Source organism: Poecilia latipinna, unplaced genomic scaffold (assembly GCF_001443285.1).
Source record: "Poecilia latipinna isolate Pla-1442-1.1 unplaced genomic scaffold, P_latipinna-1.0 Scaffold1004, whole genome shotgun sequence".
Taxonomy (NCBI): Eukaryota; Metazoa; Chordata; class Actinopteri; order Cyprinodontiformes; family Poeciliidae; genus Poecilia; species Poecilia latipinna.
The window spans coordinates 315,284-331,993 of NW_015113620.1; the positions used below are offsets into that span (position 1 = coordinate 315,284).

At 40.4% G+C, this 16,710-nt stretch overlaps 1 protein-coding gene and 1 long non-coding RNA gene across 2 annotated transcripts; both read left to right on the forward strand.

Annotated features, from left to right (window-relative positions):
- Window positions 1-688: 688 nt before the first annotated feature.
- On the forward strand, window positions 689-13,233 carry LOC106958655 (cyclic nucleotide-gated cation channel beta-3-like). Its single transcript, XM_015050669.1, has 17 exons — window positions 689-1,428; window positions 1,887-1,941; window positions 4,387-4,468; window positions 6,373-6,527; window positions 6,655-7,169; window positions 7,249-7,299; window positions 7,581-7,667; window positions 7,740-7,804; window positions 8,036-8,158; window positions 9,083-9,224; window positions 10,193-10,352; window positions 10,439-10,536; window positions 10,613-10,696; window positions 11,590-11,708; window positions 11,796-11,948; window positions 12,294-12,444; window positions 12,539-13,233. The coding sequence occupies exons 1-17, from the start codon at window positions 1,288-1,290 to the stop codon at window positions 12,545-12,547; spliced, it is 2,190 nt and encodes a 729-aa protein (XP_014906155.1). The 5' UTR covers window positions 689-1,287; the 3' UTR covers window positions 12,548-13,233.
- A 1,631-nt stretch (window positions 13,234-14,864) lies between these two features.
- Window positions 14,865-15,651, forward strand: LOC106958656 (uncharacterized). The gene is made up of 2 exons (XR_001427189.1): window positions 14,865-14,970; window positions 15,590-15,651. It is a non-coding gene; the product is annotated as an uncharacterized LOC106958656 (long non-coding RNA).
- Window positions 15,652-16,710: the final 1,059 nt, after the last annotated feature.

Sequence of the window (16,710 nt, forward strand, 5' to 3'; positions counted from 1 at the left end):
CGTAGGTAGAGTAAAGGTACATTGTGTCCACTGTGCAAAAGGAATCTGCTAGCTACTGTTTGTAATCTGACAATCTGGACTGAGATTGAGAGAGGACATCATTTCTTGACCTTTTCGGATCTTTTTTCTGCAACCAGAACCTGTTTTTATCTATGTGTTGTCTGAATGCATTTTAATTCTATTTCGAACAGGAAAATCAAAAAAGTTAGTCTGTTTTGCTAAAAAATGTGTTGCTCTGTCCTCGTTAACAATCTAAGAAATAATCGGTCCTTTGGTTAGCATGTTGTGATTCAGAGACTGAAAAGTTGTCAGCAGGCGACCGACATGAACCTGGAGCTTCTACCACCGGCGTGTCAAAGGCTTAACCCCACACCAAGGCTTTAATTAGATTATTCAAGGCAATGCAAGATGACCTAATGACTATTTTCTATGATATGGTTGACAACACGAAGGTAAAGAAACAAATGTTCTGCTTCTTGGTCCTCGTATTCCTCTCTTCTTCTGCCCCAGAAAACTCTGGTCCTTCACGAAACTCAACGGATGTTGCACAAAGAGTCGAGACTCGGCTCTCTTGAAACAAAGAAATAAACCAGCCAAAGTAATTTACATCAACAATGAAAATTAAATTAAATTAAATTAAATTAGAAAATAAAATCTCAGATGAAATGGTGCTGAAGCAAACATGCAAAAAGCTAAACTTTTTAGAAAAAAAAAAAAAAACAGGAAACATATCCAGCAACAAAACACAGTAGAGATGGACGTTGTGGCGAAGTGTTTTAACAAGCTACTTCTTGTTGCCGAGCGCTCCTAAATCTGTGAAATGACATATGAACTCATTTCATTGTCCATTTCATGGTCTTGGTCTTCCTTGAATGTGAACCTCCAGATTCAAGACTTCATCAAACCCCCAACAGGTTTTCTTCCAGGATTTTAGCTCCATTCATCCTCCCATCAACGGGTTTGAAATCGTACCACTCTAAAGAGGGTGCCCTTACTTTTCCCAGCTCTGCTGCTGCTGTCCTCCCTGTTTTAGTGGTCACCCATAAGCCTATTTGCATCCCAAATGAGATAGCGATGGGTTTACATGTCAGTGGCGATGGCGCGGACTATTCTCTGTGTGAGAGCATTAGTGGGGCTAAAAGAGGTAATACCATCAGGGCCAGCTCAGTTCATGAGGATACGTCGCTCTGCAGAAGACGGCGACCAGAGGGGATCGGTTAGCTCCACAGGCATCAGCGAAGGGGAGCGCAGTCCAACAAATGCGCCGATATCCGCATCTTCAAAGATATGTTTGCCAAGTTTAAGGGCCTCTTCTCAGGCCCGCAGGTTCCAGCTGATACTGGGACCACTAAGGCATCACCAGCCCCTCCACCTGCTCCAGCACCTCCACCTGCTCCAGCACCTCCACCTGCTCCAGCACCAGCTAAGGTAAGATACCTTGTAAATCTGTCTTTAAAGTCTCTGCTTTATACGATACAAGAAATGTTTTTATACTCGGATTAGCTTCCAGGCTTCTACGCAGCATGAAATACTAGAAGTGCCGTCTGAGTTAGCGAAACATTAAGAGAAACGAGTGTCCCGTCCTGCACATCATGCGGATCCGTTTAATGTTTTTCCAAACTTGTAACTTTGACTTTCTATCCTCTCTTCCATTGGTGCGCTCAAATATTTCAGATTATTCTACATTAGATTTTTAATTTAGTCAAAGCCAACAAGTTCAACCTGAAGACATGTTCTTTTTTTATTGACTTCCAGCCAATAGAATAATTTGCTAATCTGAGTACTTTGAGTTTTAAATAATAATACCAAATGTTTATCTGATGCCAACTGTTTGACTAGTAAAACCAAGCACCTGAATCTGTGGAAAATGATGATTTGTCATGCAGGAGGAGAAGCCGAACGAGAAAGAAAATGAAGCGAAGAAAGAGGAGCAACCGCAGGGTAAGCTTGTGACTCTACTGTGTCCTGAAACTGGGGGTTGTAACAATACATCCAGTTCAGTTAGTGGCCTGATGACCCAAACTGGATTAAATTTAGATCTGGGTTCATGATGACGCCTCGGTGTTTTTTTGCTTAGTTAAATTCAGATTGCTAACTTTGCACATGTCTCTTCTGCATTGAGTTTGTGGAAATTCTGACTCATTTGTTCAAGTGGCAACACAGAATTATAGGGATGTATATTATCATCACATATATTGTAGAAGATATTGTGGTACTTTGGACTCTAAAAGATCAGGGTTGTACCTATAAACGTCAAGAGAAAATAAAAGGCCCGAGAATGGAGCCTTGAGGTACGCCATGTGACTTTTCTTTTTTCTCTCTCTCTCGCTCTGATTTATAATCACCTAAGGAGTCAAAGTCAAACAAGGTTAAGAATCTGACTGAAATGCATGAAAGATATAATTATTCTCATTAAAAAAGAAAAACAACATGATTTTTTACTTATGTTTACCAGAAATCCAGATATTAATCTGTATTACTGTCTGCAATACTCCAGGTGCAAACTACAGCATGAAAAACAAAATCATTGGAACCAATTCAAGATGGCAAGTTGTGGTTCTACATTTAGAACAAAAACTTTATCATCTATTTTCTGTCAGCTTAACTCATCACTAGCAGGTTTCTGTTATTTTCTTCTCTTTCTTGCTTGTCCACCCTGTGAATCCTGTCTCTAGTGTGAGCCCTGTACAACCACAGATCGAGTTTAGAAATGATTTCCTACAACAAACCGAGCGCTGCAGTTCAGTGTTGCACATCGAACAACGCAACGGCGGGGATCTCTGTGACCCCGGCTACGAGGGAGAGTCGAAGAAAGGAGAGGCAGAGCAACGAATAGCCCTGCTGCTCGCTCCGTGTTTTCCATCATCTGGTGTTGCTCCACTACAATTTTTACCGCCCGCGAGAAAGAAAAACACGTAGAACAAATCCAAAGCTCTGCTGCTGGAGCTTCACGGTGCACCGCAGGCAATCAGCAGACGTAGCCCGGGACAATAACAGCATCAGGGAGATATAAAAGAGGTGCCACCGTAAACACAGGGCAGCCATTGATGTTTTGTGCGCCCGTGTCGGGAACGTGAGAATGCACTGGTGTGTAAAATAGACCGGCCGGTGCAGAGAGGCTGAGAGGCTGCCGCAACCCGCCAGCAGGAAGTAGACAGATCCTTTAAAACCTGAACAGTCAACGAAGACAAACCACGAGTCGTTTTGGAAATCGTAGCAGAAATATCTGTGAATTCATATCGAGACAGCGAGTTGTGGATTTCATGATTTGTACAAACGAGTGAATTCATTGGTTTCCTGTGAGCAGCACTCAGAAGAGGGCTGCACCTGGTTGAAGGACAAAGTCATTTCCTCAGACTTCATGATGGCGGACGGCTCTGCTGTGGGTCTGGTGGCCAGTAAATGTTAGGGGGCATTCTGCATTCGGCCCAAACATGCCCAGGTTTTTGCTGGATACTCCCAATTTCCTTCTACAAGCTTAAAAAAAATCTACATAAAATGTATTTTTTTCAACTCTAAATTAGTCTTTGGTGTGAGTGTCTGTGTTTGACTGTGCTATGAAAGAGCATGAGCCTTGCTTTTTTTTCCCTTTTGCATCCTTGTCACACTAAAATGTTTCAGACTATCCAACATATTTTAACATCAACATATACATTTTAAATCAGACTAAGATTTAGTGCCAAGTCCTTGGGTCAGCTGTTCATGCTAAATAATAATAGTAATAATAATAATAATAAAAGCTTTACAATGTGGCTGGAAAAAAAATCTCCTACAGTGATGCAAAAGACTTATTATTGTTATTTATGTTACCACCAAGAATGACTCAAGCATTGCTTAGAATTTAGTGCCATTTATTATTTGACGCAGGGCCAGGTTAGTTTGGATGGCTGTTTTCACTCAATAAACTAAATCACTGTTTGAAAACTATTTCTACTATTTATTTAAATGTACATTTTAAAAAAAAAAGTCATCCTACTCAGCTGCACATCCCTTGGGAATATTAATATAATATTAATATATTGGGAATATATAGTAGAATATTGTGATTTCTGATAACTGCTTAATTTTTTTAATGTTATAATCTTGTACAGTATAACAATATTATTGTTGTTAATCTTGTTTTGTTTGAATCTACTCCTGCTCTTATACCTCCATTTCCACAGTCTGAGACACTTCTTCTTCTTTTCCTCCTTCTCCTTTATGTACTTCTCTTTTGTCCTCTTTTAAAATTATCATTTTTTTGTATTTTTTGTTGTGACCACAAAGCAAAAACAGAAAAAAATTATTTAATAGTGAAATGAAAGGAATTAGAAAAGTTGCATGTTTCCATAAGTGCATTTTATTTAGAAAAATGCTATATATTTTTTTTCCTTGTTGCATCTTCAGCTCCGGCCCCAGCACCAGCCTCAGCTCCAGCTCCGGCTCCAGCAGCCACACCTGCAGACCCTGAGCAGCCGGGGCCTGAAGGGTGAGTCCCCCACCCAGCAACTAAACTAAACAACCTGGACTCAAATGATTCATTTCAGGGAAGATTCATTAAATCTAAGAAGCGACTAAGCAGAGGAGATTTAGTATACGCTTGTCAAAGCACATTTTACGTAGGCAGACACAGCAACCCAGTATCTAATTAATCACGATTTAATCAGGCAGCCCGATAAGTTGTGTGGAGAGAGGCGAAGAAAGCTGTGAGAGGTAAACAGAGTATCTGAGATCTTTATCCCTTGGTTTCAACATGTATATTAACAGAGCAATGACCTGAGAGTGGATTATGGGCTTTTCAGCTCTTTAGGCATAAGAAGCTCATCAGAGCTGCGTGTGGCTCAGCCATGAAAGACATGTGGCTAACGGGAAGCAGCAGCTGCTAATCTTCTCAGCTGCAGAGACAGTCTCGCAATCAAAACACGATGAATGTAAGAGGCAGCAGGGAGAGAATGAGAGCTGTGTGATGGAGGCGTGGACTCAGGTGACCTGCAGGTGACCTGGGCTGCTGCCACCGCAGGAGCTGATAATTATTCCGACCGAAATATCTCAAGATCTATCAACCGTGATGCGTGTCTGACTTTATTTTGGGGTCACGCCCCGTGTTTGTGTTCATTCCAGTACTGATGGTTACATTTCTGAAAACTGCGGTGAAAAAGTAGTTGCTTCCCTATAGATTTATTTTTTTTGTGTGTGACACTGAAAAGTTTTAGACCTTCAAAAAAAAAGAAAGAAGAGAGTAAAAAAAAATAATAATTTCAGTAAATATAAAGGGCTGTTTTATGTAATAATTTGATATATGAGGACGGAAAAGAAATATCTAAACCGACCTGGACCTGTGTGAAAATATAATTGGCTCCCTGGATAAATTATGAAGATTGATGCAAAAATAAATAAAACTCAAGGTGTACATCAAATACCTTTCACTATGATGATACTTGTCAGTATCATCATGTTACTCTGTGATAAAGAAAAGATTTTATCTTAAAATGATTTTCCTTAAAGAATATAAAAAAAACCTTGCACACCTAAGTGAAGTCTTCAGTCTGGTGTAATACTGATTCTATCCACAAGAGGGCAGAATTTGAACACTCATTTTCTGATTCCATTGGGAAAAGTTACATTGGTAGTATCTTCATTCATATTATTTTATATAAATATTAAAACTATATAATATTGTGTTGTGCTTTTCACTGTACAATGCCTTGTTTTTGTTGTTCATTTTCATAATTGATTTGCTTATTTTTGTGTATTTGCTAATTTCACTGTTATTTTATTGGTGTAATCCTGTAGTGCACTTTGCAAAAGGGAGCAGCTGTCATATTCAAATTAAATTAAATTAAATAAAATTAAATTAAATTAAATTAAATTAAATTAAATTAAGTAGCTTCACTTTTAAAAGTGGAGGTTCACTGACCAAAACAAGATCACAGTAATGGATTTGGGCTGAGTTTTGACCAAATGTCTAAGATTAATGCTACTGCAGAGTTCATAAATAAGAATAACCTATGAACTCTATAACTAAACAAGTAATATTTGTCTTTTGCTTATGTATGTTATTCCCTGAATAGGTTGGGAGTCTAACACAGCAAAGATACAAATAACAAATATTTAAACATTTGACTCAACATGCATGTTTTTAGGGTAAGGAAGCCATTAGATCCAGAAAGAAAGAAACGATTCATACTCAAGGACCTTCTTCCTATGAGGCATCAAAGCTAACCGCCCAATGATTTTTATTTTAATTTCTCATCTAATCCAACAAACGCGGTCACAATTTTTCACCAAAAAGTTTGATTGAAACTTCTAAACTTCCATTCACTTCCAATTTCATTGTCAGGTGTCTTTTTTTTTTTTTTTTTGTTTTTTTTTGTTGTTGTTTTTTTTCTCCAGACAAGATGAGGCCCCTCCTCCGCCGATTGTCATCAACAAATATTCAGATGAGCAGCTCAGAAACGTAGCCCAACGGATGAAAGAAAGACTGAAATTATACAAGGAGAAAGTGATTGATCAGTACGCGTCGTCCCCTGAGATAACCCCTCCTGTCAGTGAGTACAACTGCATCCATCGTCTCTGTGCTCAGCCTTGACACGTTATTATCGATAACACTTACCTGCTAAGTAAGGACAAAAATGAAAAACTTAGGTCATCTCACTTGACCTGTTATCATTTTAGCTCCACTGCTGCTTAAAGACGAATATGCCAGAGTGATGGAGGAAAGGGCGAGGCAAGCAGAGGAGGACAGGATAAAGAAGGAGGAGGCAGATAAGAAGAAGAAAGAAGAACAGGAGAAGAAGAAGAAGGAAGCTGAGCAGAAGAAGAAAGAGGAGGAGGAGAAAAGGAAAGAAGAGGAGAAGAAAGTGAAGGTGCCCTTAAAGACGAGGTTGACTGCAGCTTACTGGGCGTCGGTGGACTTTGTGATGAACCCGCTGGCGAACCGGATGGATTCCGTCCTGGGTGCCACCATCGACCCCTTCACGGATCGTCGCTACATCGCGTGGCTGAGCCTGGTCACGGTGGCCATCAACTACAACACGTGGTTCATCCCCGCCAGAATGTGTTTCCCGTACCACAACGAGTTCGTCAACCCTATCTGGTTCACCATGGACGTCCTGTCGGACGTCATTTACCTACTAGATGCCATCTTCTTTCAGCCTCGCAAGCAGTTTGTCAAAGGAGGAGACATCATAGTGAGTGTGGAGCCAAGAGACTGTCTGAGGAGGTGGCTAAGAGTATAATGGGTCAAATAATTTTTTGTCTCTCTTTTAGAAAGACCGTGCCTCGACAACGAAGCACTACAGGGAATCAGAGAGATTACTGGTACTCAGATTCACGCATATTTAAACTCATAGGAGATCTTAGAAGAATACACACCCCTGAAATCATTTAAAGCTTTTTCCATATTTAATGGGACATATTGTACACTTCAACTGAAACCTCAGAGTACCTCTAAGGGGGACTTTCCTGATTGAGCAGTTGTGTGTCCAAATATCTCTCATTAGCATCCCCAGAAAGACGGGATTGTGGAAAGCTTTCTAGAGCCTCTGTAAACTTCGTTAAAGTTACTTCGACCTCAAATGTCGTTTGTTTCCCGCCGACAGGCAGACGTGGTTTCTCTTCTGCCATTCGACTTGTTGTACCTGCAGTTCGGATTCAAATCTGGTTTCAGAGTCAACCGCTTACTAAAGGTGAGTTTAGTAAAGTGCTGACAGTGAAGTGCATTTCCTCCTCGCTGACATCCTCCTGTACTTATTCTCCAGATAGATACATTTTTCGAGTTCAGTGACCGTCTGGAGAGCATCTTGGCCAAGGCGTACATCTGGAGGTGAGTTCCATAAAATTAAATGGCGGGGAGGGGAAGCATATGATGACGTTCATCTTTTAAGTGATTCAAACAATGAATTGAGGATCCACACAGAAAGCTATGCCTCTGGTTAAGGATTTTTTCCCGATGCAGCTCATTTTTAAAGAAACCTGTCAAGGTGTGCCACAAAAGTCCCGTGAATTTCAAGCTACAAACTTTTAACGTTTAACTGTTGCTATTGTTCCTTTTAAGAGTGATTCGTACCATTGGGTATCTCCTCTTTATGCTCCACCTGAACGCTTGCTTCTACTACGTGGCCTCGGAGTACCAGGGCATCGGTGGAACAAAATGGGTCTACTCCGGTCTGGGCAGCGCGTAAGTACACCACCGATTATATTACTGAATACGCAAAAACTAATAAAATATAAGCTTCCCATTTGGTAAAGTGTAGTAACATTTTCATGGTGTGAGAATGTAACTAAAGATATACGGTTTGATCAGGGAAAAGAAGTATATCATTGGTAAGCCTTTGTTGAATATTAAATACAAATATGTCGGAGTCAAACTCTACAATTGAATCCTCAAATTTTCTTTTTCAATTTATCACCCCAACATTCGAGTAAAAGCCTTTTTAAACATACTTGCGTCAAGTTATTTACATATTTATGTGTTTGCCTGGACTCAGAAAACCAAATAAATCTTTTTTATTATTTCTGATCAAAATTGAACTGCTGACAGATTTGTTACCACTCCAGAATTATAAAAAAGTTTTGTCACAAGTGTTTATCATGTTTAGCTGCTACGTGACAAAGTTTGTCCCAAAGAAATTGACAGAAACCCCAAACCTGAAAGTCTTGTTGTTTGTTTGTGCTGCTGCTGATGGAGTTACCTCAGCTGCTTCTTCTATGCGGAGAAATCCCTTCTGATGATTGCCGAGTTGCCATTCCCAGACACCATGTTCGGACAGATCTTTCAGATGGTGAACTACCTTTTTGGGACGTTCTATATGTCCGTCATTCTTGGCCAGGTAGCTTCTTTCTCGTGGCGTGCTTCGTGTTATATTTTTGCTTCGCTTTGTGTCTATGTTGGATTGTAAAAGCAAATGCACCAAAAGAAAGTGCAGCAAGACCTCATGGGAATCATATGGGAAAATGAATTTAATATTTTCCAAAAGAAGAATACATCTTTATCCCTGACATTCTTTCATGATATCCAGTTGAGTCGGGTACAGCTGTCTCTCGGGAAACTCTCAGTGCTGTTTGTGGACGTCCCTCTAACGTCCCCTCACCTCCTCCACAGGTACCTGCGCTGCTACTACTTTGCCGTCCGCAGTTTGATCAACATCGGGGGACTTAACGAGCCTCACACGGTCTTTGAGATTACCTTTCAGATGACTAACTTTTTCGTAGGCGTCTTTGTGTTCTCCAGTTTGATTGGACAGGTAACGCAGAGACCAAATTGTCTGTAGCGTAGGTCGTAGACCAAGCACCTCTCATCAGTCTGCGTCCTAAAATTAGCATCTCCTAACTTAAGACATTGACACCTCTTTCAACACATCCTATTAACATGATAGCTGAATGGAATGTGTCCCGGTAGCAGATCAATCTCACTAGACACCCAACATCCCTGTAATCCTTCACACTTTTGGATTTTTTTTTTCTGATTCCCTTTAGAGTCTTGACTGTGTGTCCAGCATCCAGCAGAAGTATGCATCTATTGAACTCTTTTCCACTTTACAGCTACAAGCTTTGATGATTTTTACTGGTATTTTATGTGGTACACCAACACAAATCTGTGGATGATTGTATAGCGGCAGATACATTATATAAATTTCTACAGGAGAACGTCTGGGGCACCTGGTGGCCATGTTGTAGAGCACCGTGTGCCGAGGCTGTAGTCCTCCATGTGGTTGACCTGGATTCGATTCCCAGTCTCAGGCTGTTTACTACGTGTCTTCCCCCAAAATTTCCTGTCAATTGGCTGTTCAAGTCAAGAAAATTAGTGGCAAGAAAATTTGAAAAACATCTTGCAGATTTGTATGCAGCCTCCCCTGTGGTGGAACAGAACCACCAGTCATGATGGAAGGATTTTTTTTGGGGGGAGCCTCTTTCATTTTTCTTTCCAAAATGTCTCAAACTTAGTCGGACTGGATGGAGAACATCCCTGAGCAAGAATTTCAAGTCTTGACACAGATTCTCAGTTGGAGTTAGCTTTATTGCCTGGATCGCTCTTTATAGATCAGTATAGGTCAGTCTTATAAAGTAAAAAAAAAAAGTCTGTGGCTGTAACATGACCAAATATGGAAAGGTTCAAAGAGTACATTTACTTCTGCCCAGCACTGCAGCTTCTCATTTACGCACCAATCAGTTGTCCTCTGTTTATTTAACTGTTTTTATCACGTTGCTGTAGATGAGAGATGTGATTGGCGCGGCCACAGCAGGACAGACCTACTTTCGAACCTCCATGGACAACACAGTGGCTTACATGGTGACCAACAACATCCCCTCTCTGGTGCAGAACAGGGTGCGCACCTGGTACACCTACACTTGGGACGCTCAGGGCATGCTGGGTCAGTGAAGACTGACTGAATAATAATTTGGGGTTTGGGAGTGGGCCTGTTTCTCCTGACCTCTCCCGCTTTATGCTGATGCGCAGATGAGTCTGAACTGCTGGATAAGATGCCTCTCGTAATGAGAACGGCCATTGCAGTGGACATCAACCTGGCGACGTTTCAGAAGATCGATCTTTTCAAGGTACGGGCATGTGAAGTCATCCCACCAGCACGGTCAGGAGACTGAGGTGCTAAAAAATCCCCTCATGGTCCCACAGGGCTGCGACCAGCAGATGTTGGTGGACATGCTGCTGAGACTGAAGTCCATCATCTACCTACCGGGAGACTTTGTGGTGAAAAAAGTGAGTTTGTGTCCTTTTCCCACTGGATATCTAACGTACAATTAAATTATTTGGATAAGGCATCCGCAACATCTGTTGGCACCCTAAAAAAGATGTGGAGAAAAAACAAACATATTTCATACTTATGGGCACCCATGTGAATACTGAATGTCCTTCCTTATAAACATAGACAAACATTTGCCTTTCCCAAATGGTGTACTTCCTTTGATTTTACCATTTTGAACAGTGACTAAGAGAAACTGGTATTTGTTACAAAGTGGTTTGAACAGTGAATAGATCGCCAGTCTGATACCAAATATCTCACTTATGAGAACCAGAGTCACTGAAGAGTCAATGCTCTATAGGACAGAAAGAAATCGACTTTATCTGAAGCTAGAGCGTATTGTATCGTCAGTGTTTAAAGGAAATTGTATTATTAATGTCAGAACAATACAGACATTTAGGAATGCACGATGTATCAGCACCAATATTGGTATCGGACAATATTAGTCACTTTTTACACATCGGTTTTGGTCCAATAATTAAAATCGTGTTCATATTAACAACTGATATTTATTAATATCGGCTTAAATTTTCATATCAGTAGATCCCTTTAAAATTTACATTCATTCCATTCTTTGAATGTTTTTTTTTTCTTCTGTTTTTGCTGGACACATAAAGCAGGTCAGGTCTGTTTGAAACCCTCCAGGTGAAACCCAGGTAAACAGAGGTCACAGGTCACAGATCTCTGAAGTTAGAAGAAAACTCCCTAGATTCTCGGATCAGAAAATAAATCATAGAATATGTCAAATGCGTTATTTGACAGGACTGGGTTTTTGCCAATAAGTGGAGTATTGAGTATTCCTTAACAATAATACGGTGGAGGTCGCTGTGTCTTTTGTGTCCCTCTGCAGGGCGACATCGGGAAGGAGATGTACATCATCAAAAGCGGAGCGGTGCAGGTGGTGGGAGGGCCTGACAATAGCATCGTGTTTGTAACGCTGAAGGCCGGCTGCGTGTTCGGAGAAATCAGGTCAGTTCACACAGATAAAACGAGTTACAGGTTGTGCATGCAGCTTCCAAGCTCTGCATATAATGAAAAATCAACTGTTTTCTGTAGCTTGTTGCAGTCTTCTAAGGACGGAGGGAACAGGCGAACAGCCAACGTCAAAGCTTACGGCTTCGCGAACCTTTTTGTTCTGGAGAAGAAGGACCTGTTTGACATTCTCATCCACTACCCAGAGTCTCAGAAGGTGTTGGCCAGAAAAGGGAGGTGAGCACAGGACCTGATTAAAAGTTTCACCTTGAATATCACATTAACTTCAGGTGTTTGACTGTCTGAGTCGTTCTTATTCCAGTGTGAAAGAAGGGCTTTATACTGCACAATCTCCTACTGCAGTATTTCATTTAAATTATGGAGTCATATACATTTATTTTTCATTTGCAGGATCAAAATTATACATACAGAAACAAACAATGCTGTGAAAAAAAGTACAGATGAGAGACAACAATTTACGCTTTGGACCAATAACTGATCTGACATTTTCTCCTGTGATGGGTGGACGAAAACTGCAGAGGCTGAAGTAATCTGTTCTTACTTTTGCGTATCTGCGTGTAGAAAACTAATGAAGGCAAAGGGCCCGGCGGCAGCAAAAGTAGAGGAGGAGAAGAAGAAAGGGCTGGCGCTGTTCGGCCCCAAACCGCCAACGCCCAAACTGCTGCGAGCTTTCGGAGGAAACTTTAATAAAAAGATGTTTAACCAAATAAAGGTAAGTCGACGCTACTTAAGTCACAATGATGTAAATCATTACAACACTTTTAAACACTACTTTGTTTTTTTGTTTTTTTGGTTTTCCTCCACAGGAAAAGTGAGGACTCAGCTAAACTGTGTATTTTTGTTGATAACTCCATTTTGGGAGTAAAGGTACAGCTTTGTTTCAGGTTCTTTTCATTGTTTTACATCAAGTGTTTTGTTTTAACGTGACGTAAATCACGTGCTGTGCATGCATGTGTACATTTGGTAATACAATCACTGGCATCAGAGCTGTGGATCCTGATTAAATGGCCATTCTGCTCCCACTGGCCTTTGCTTTTTGCTACCACAAATAAAATCAATTAACATTCAAAACGCAACGCTGTTTTGAATAAGCTATGTGTAATATCTGCACACAGCTCGTCTGTCTGTATATTGTAGTTGTTATCTGATGAATCTTGAAACCTGCTGCCACCTTCTAATAGTTTTGCTGCCAGAAAGTCATTGGTGCTTGCATTGTTTTCAATGTTGCAATGCAAGCTAATAAGAAACAGAAACTTGGCTTTTTCTCAATTTGTAAAAAAAAAGGCACTGGTTTCATGAACTACTTCTAATGGTGGGCAATGCAGGATGTTTGTCGTTTTGTTTTACACTGAATGTATTTGTCTTTTTATGGCTTTATTGTCCAGTTCTGTTGTTTTGTTTTTTTTGTTTTTTTTTTACACACTTATTTCATTATTATTATTATTTCAAGTGACTGATTTAATCCTCCATATTTTCCTTAATAAATGACTGACAGATGTAACGGCGGCTCCGTTTTGTTTTCTCCTGTCTGTTGATTTAGTCCCACAGCCTCCAGTTTGCGCAGCAGAAGCTCTGGTGCAGATCCGATCTAATCCTGTTAGGCAGACCGACAGACATTGTAAAGGCTGATTAATTGTTTGGTCTCTTCATGAACTCTGCATCCTCATAAGCCACTGAAAAGAGTGAAATTCACCCCATATTTTCTCACCCTATGTGTTTTCTTCCACATCCCAACCTTAAAAATGAATAAAAAAATTAAAAATTCTGCTTTATAAAGTATAGCTTCATCTCCATCTCAGATTATATGTAATATGTAATAATTGCGATATACTTCAACTGTTTTAAATCAGGCTATTCAGAGTACGGCATGAGAAACGTTTGTCCCACCTGGCAGGGATTGGCGGATGTGATAGTTCATCTTGTTCTGGCCCAGACAGACAAAAGGGAGTGCCCAGAGGGAATTACCGATTCAAAGAAATTTAAAAGCCTCAGCGTGTTGTTTAGGTCCGACACGGCAGTCCACCGGGTTCCTGTGGGCAGACGAGCCCACGGAAAATCCCTCCAGCATGTTCAGCAGGTTGAGGAGATTTCTGGGCGCTCCGGAGCCTCCGCCTGCCCCTGTGACCGCCCCACCAGCCCCACCAGCCCCACCAGCCAAGGTAAGGCCTTGTCTGTGTTTATTTTCTTTTTCAAAATTCACTTAAATTCTTCACTTATCTATCTTTTAGCTGCAGCTAAAAGATAAAACTCACTGAAATGTGAACTGGATGCCTGGATGGCATTTCTCTACGCCAGATGATGATCAGTGTAAGCAGCTTGGCACTGATGTGGAGAAAAGCTCCTGTTCTAGTTTTTACTCACATTCTCGCCTATGTAATAATAATTATTATACTCGATTTCTGGCCACAGCATTGAGTTTTCTGCTCATTGAATCAGATTTATTTATTCTGTACAACTTCATTTTTTTCTCACTATTCAACTTTGAGCGATTTGGATTTTGTAGCCTCCACCTTCTCGGTTTACTTTACTGGAAAATTACTAAAATTATTTGTCTTGTCGTGCTAGAATAATAAAAGAGGATTTTTTTTCTTTCAAATTCTGACATTTGAAAACATTTCCTTAGCGTTTGGTAGAATTGCTCTAAACTCTAAGACCTTTTGGGTCAGATGTTTTGTCTATCCTTCCATATACTTGTTTTGGGCCAAACCCCCTGACAGAATTGCTGTAACTTTTACCATTTAGCTAATTTTTAGCTGACATGGCGCCATCGTCACCTGTTTTGTGTTCAAGCTTTAATTTCCTGGCTGATGTCTTGAGATATTGCTTCAAATTCTCACAGGATGCTTTTTCTTCCTGCTGCCATCAGCAAAACACTCCCACAGCATGACGCTGCTTCCCCTGTACCTGTAATTTGGTATAAATTACAATTTGATCCCAATTTAGAGATCGGTGATCATTAAAGCTTTGGATACTTCCAAAAATAATCCACAGCAAAAATAATTGAAACTTAAGTAGAAAGGTACGGGGAGGGAAAAACTGATCTGAGAGAAACGTCTAACAGATTTCCCTTGTTTTGATAAGTTGCAGGAGGAGAAGTTAACAGAAAAGAAAGATGAAGAAGCCGAGGAGCCAAAGAAGACGAGTGAAAAGGAGGAGGAGAAAAATGAAGAGAAACAAGAGGAGCAAATAAATGAGCAGAAAAAGGAGGATGAACCCAAGAAGGAAGAACAGACAACTGGTGAGAAGTTGTTAAATTCATGTGTAGATGTATTTGTAGTTTGTTTTACTAACTTGCACAGACAGTTTTTGCCTTCACAATCTATTTATTTTCTTCGTCTTCTCACTTAAGTTGTCTCGCAGAGCCACTCGGCAAAGCATTAAAGATCACACATAGCATGTTGGACTGATGAACGTGTTTTCAGTCATGATTTTCTGACACCAAACCTACAGTAGTTGCTGTTTTGCCTGGACCCAGTAAAGTTTTGCACTGATCATAAGGAAATCCATTAAAATATGTATGTAAAGTGTGTTGAATTTAACTTAAAGAAATTTGGTAAAGTTTTATTTCTTTTAGCATGCTCAGTGTTGCATATATGGACAGAAGTTTGAATTTGTTTTAAATTTTCCATTTCACACGTGGACAAAATCGTACACACAGGCTCCGTCGTATGGATGCACCACTGATGATGAGTTAAAGTGGCTGTATGAAGTTGACATATTTTACTAACTGGTGGTATTTACATTACATTTACCTTTTCACCACCATGGAGAACACACGTTTTCTCTGCCTCACCTTTTTAAAGTCTCAAGACTTAAAACCGACCCAAAAGTTTTTCTGAACTCTTTTCTTTTTCCAGGTCCTGCTCCTGTGCCTCCCTCTCCAGCTCCTGTTGCTCCTGTTAACCCAGAAGGGGGTGAAGGGTAAGAATGTGGACAAAGTGATGCATGCTGGGAACCTCAATCAGTTTGAGTTAGAATCAGCTTAAGAAACATTTCAGAATTGGTAAATCTGAAGTTTTGAGGTGATGTATGTTATTTGTTTGGATTCATGATTGGAAGGGGTCCCTCTTCATTTAGAGTGGGTTTTGTGTTTTACGTAAGCCAATTTAAAAGAGTGAAAGTTGGACGGTAAATGTTTACATGAATACAAAGAAATGCAAAGTAGGAAAATCTAGTTTGTAGATTCTTTTGACCACACAAAGGGCGGTATAATAACAACAGAACCTTTCCGGATATATCCATCTGCAGAACCATAAAGATCCTAGCGTTCCTTTTCAGAAGCTGATCTATTCAGAAGCATCTAAATATCCGTGGCTGAAGTCTTGAGATTTCGTAACTTGGCGCAACTTAGCAAAACTCAACTGCTGCACACCACGATGCTTTTTTGCGTCCTCGTAGGGTGTTTCACTGTAAGGTAATTTTACAACAGAATCAGGACTAAACATGATCTACATTTTGAAGACGGTAGATCTATTTAGATTATACCCCACATCCCGGGTCACTTTGTCCTTCCACACAGAGATCATTGGCCTTGTACACGTTCAGTTTAGGCAGTCAGGGTTGCAGAACCAGAGCCTTGTGACCAACAACTTGCAACATTTGTCAAGCTTAAGATTTCCTCTATGATAGAGGGAGTTTCATTCTGCTTTTTTTTTTTTTTTTTGCTTTGTGCTACATTATACTAGTTCTACAATCCTGTATGATTGATTATTACAGCTGAGGGCGATTGGAGGTTTGTTAGAACTTTCCAAGGTGGGCCAAGGGTATAATATTGGCAGTTCGATTTCAACCCCTTCATTTTCATGTTAGGGCCTTTCAGTTGATCGCAAGGCGTGAAGTAGGTCACAGAATGAAAAGAGGAACTGAAAGAGACGAGAGAAATGAGCTTGTAGCCTGGAACGGACTCCTAAGCAGGCAAGCTAGCAAATGACAGTACCATGTTAAACACAACGGCATGTCATGATGAAAAGGTAGGTAA

Excerpts from the sequence above, each read along its gene's own strand:
- LOC106958655 (XM_015050669.1), top strand. The coding sequence starts at position 1,288 with ATGTTTGCCAAGTTTAAGGGCCTCTTCTCAGGCCCGCAGGTTCCAGCT. Across the intron at positions 1,429-1,886 it reads CTGCTCCAGCACCAGCTAAG|GAGGAGAAGCCGAACGAGAA; the intron begins GTAAGATACCTT and ends TTTGTCATGCAG. Across the intron at positions 7,300-7,580 it reads GGGAATCAGAGAGATTACTG|GCAGACGTGGTTTCTCTTCT; the intron begins GTACTCAGATTC and ends TCCCGCCGACAG.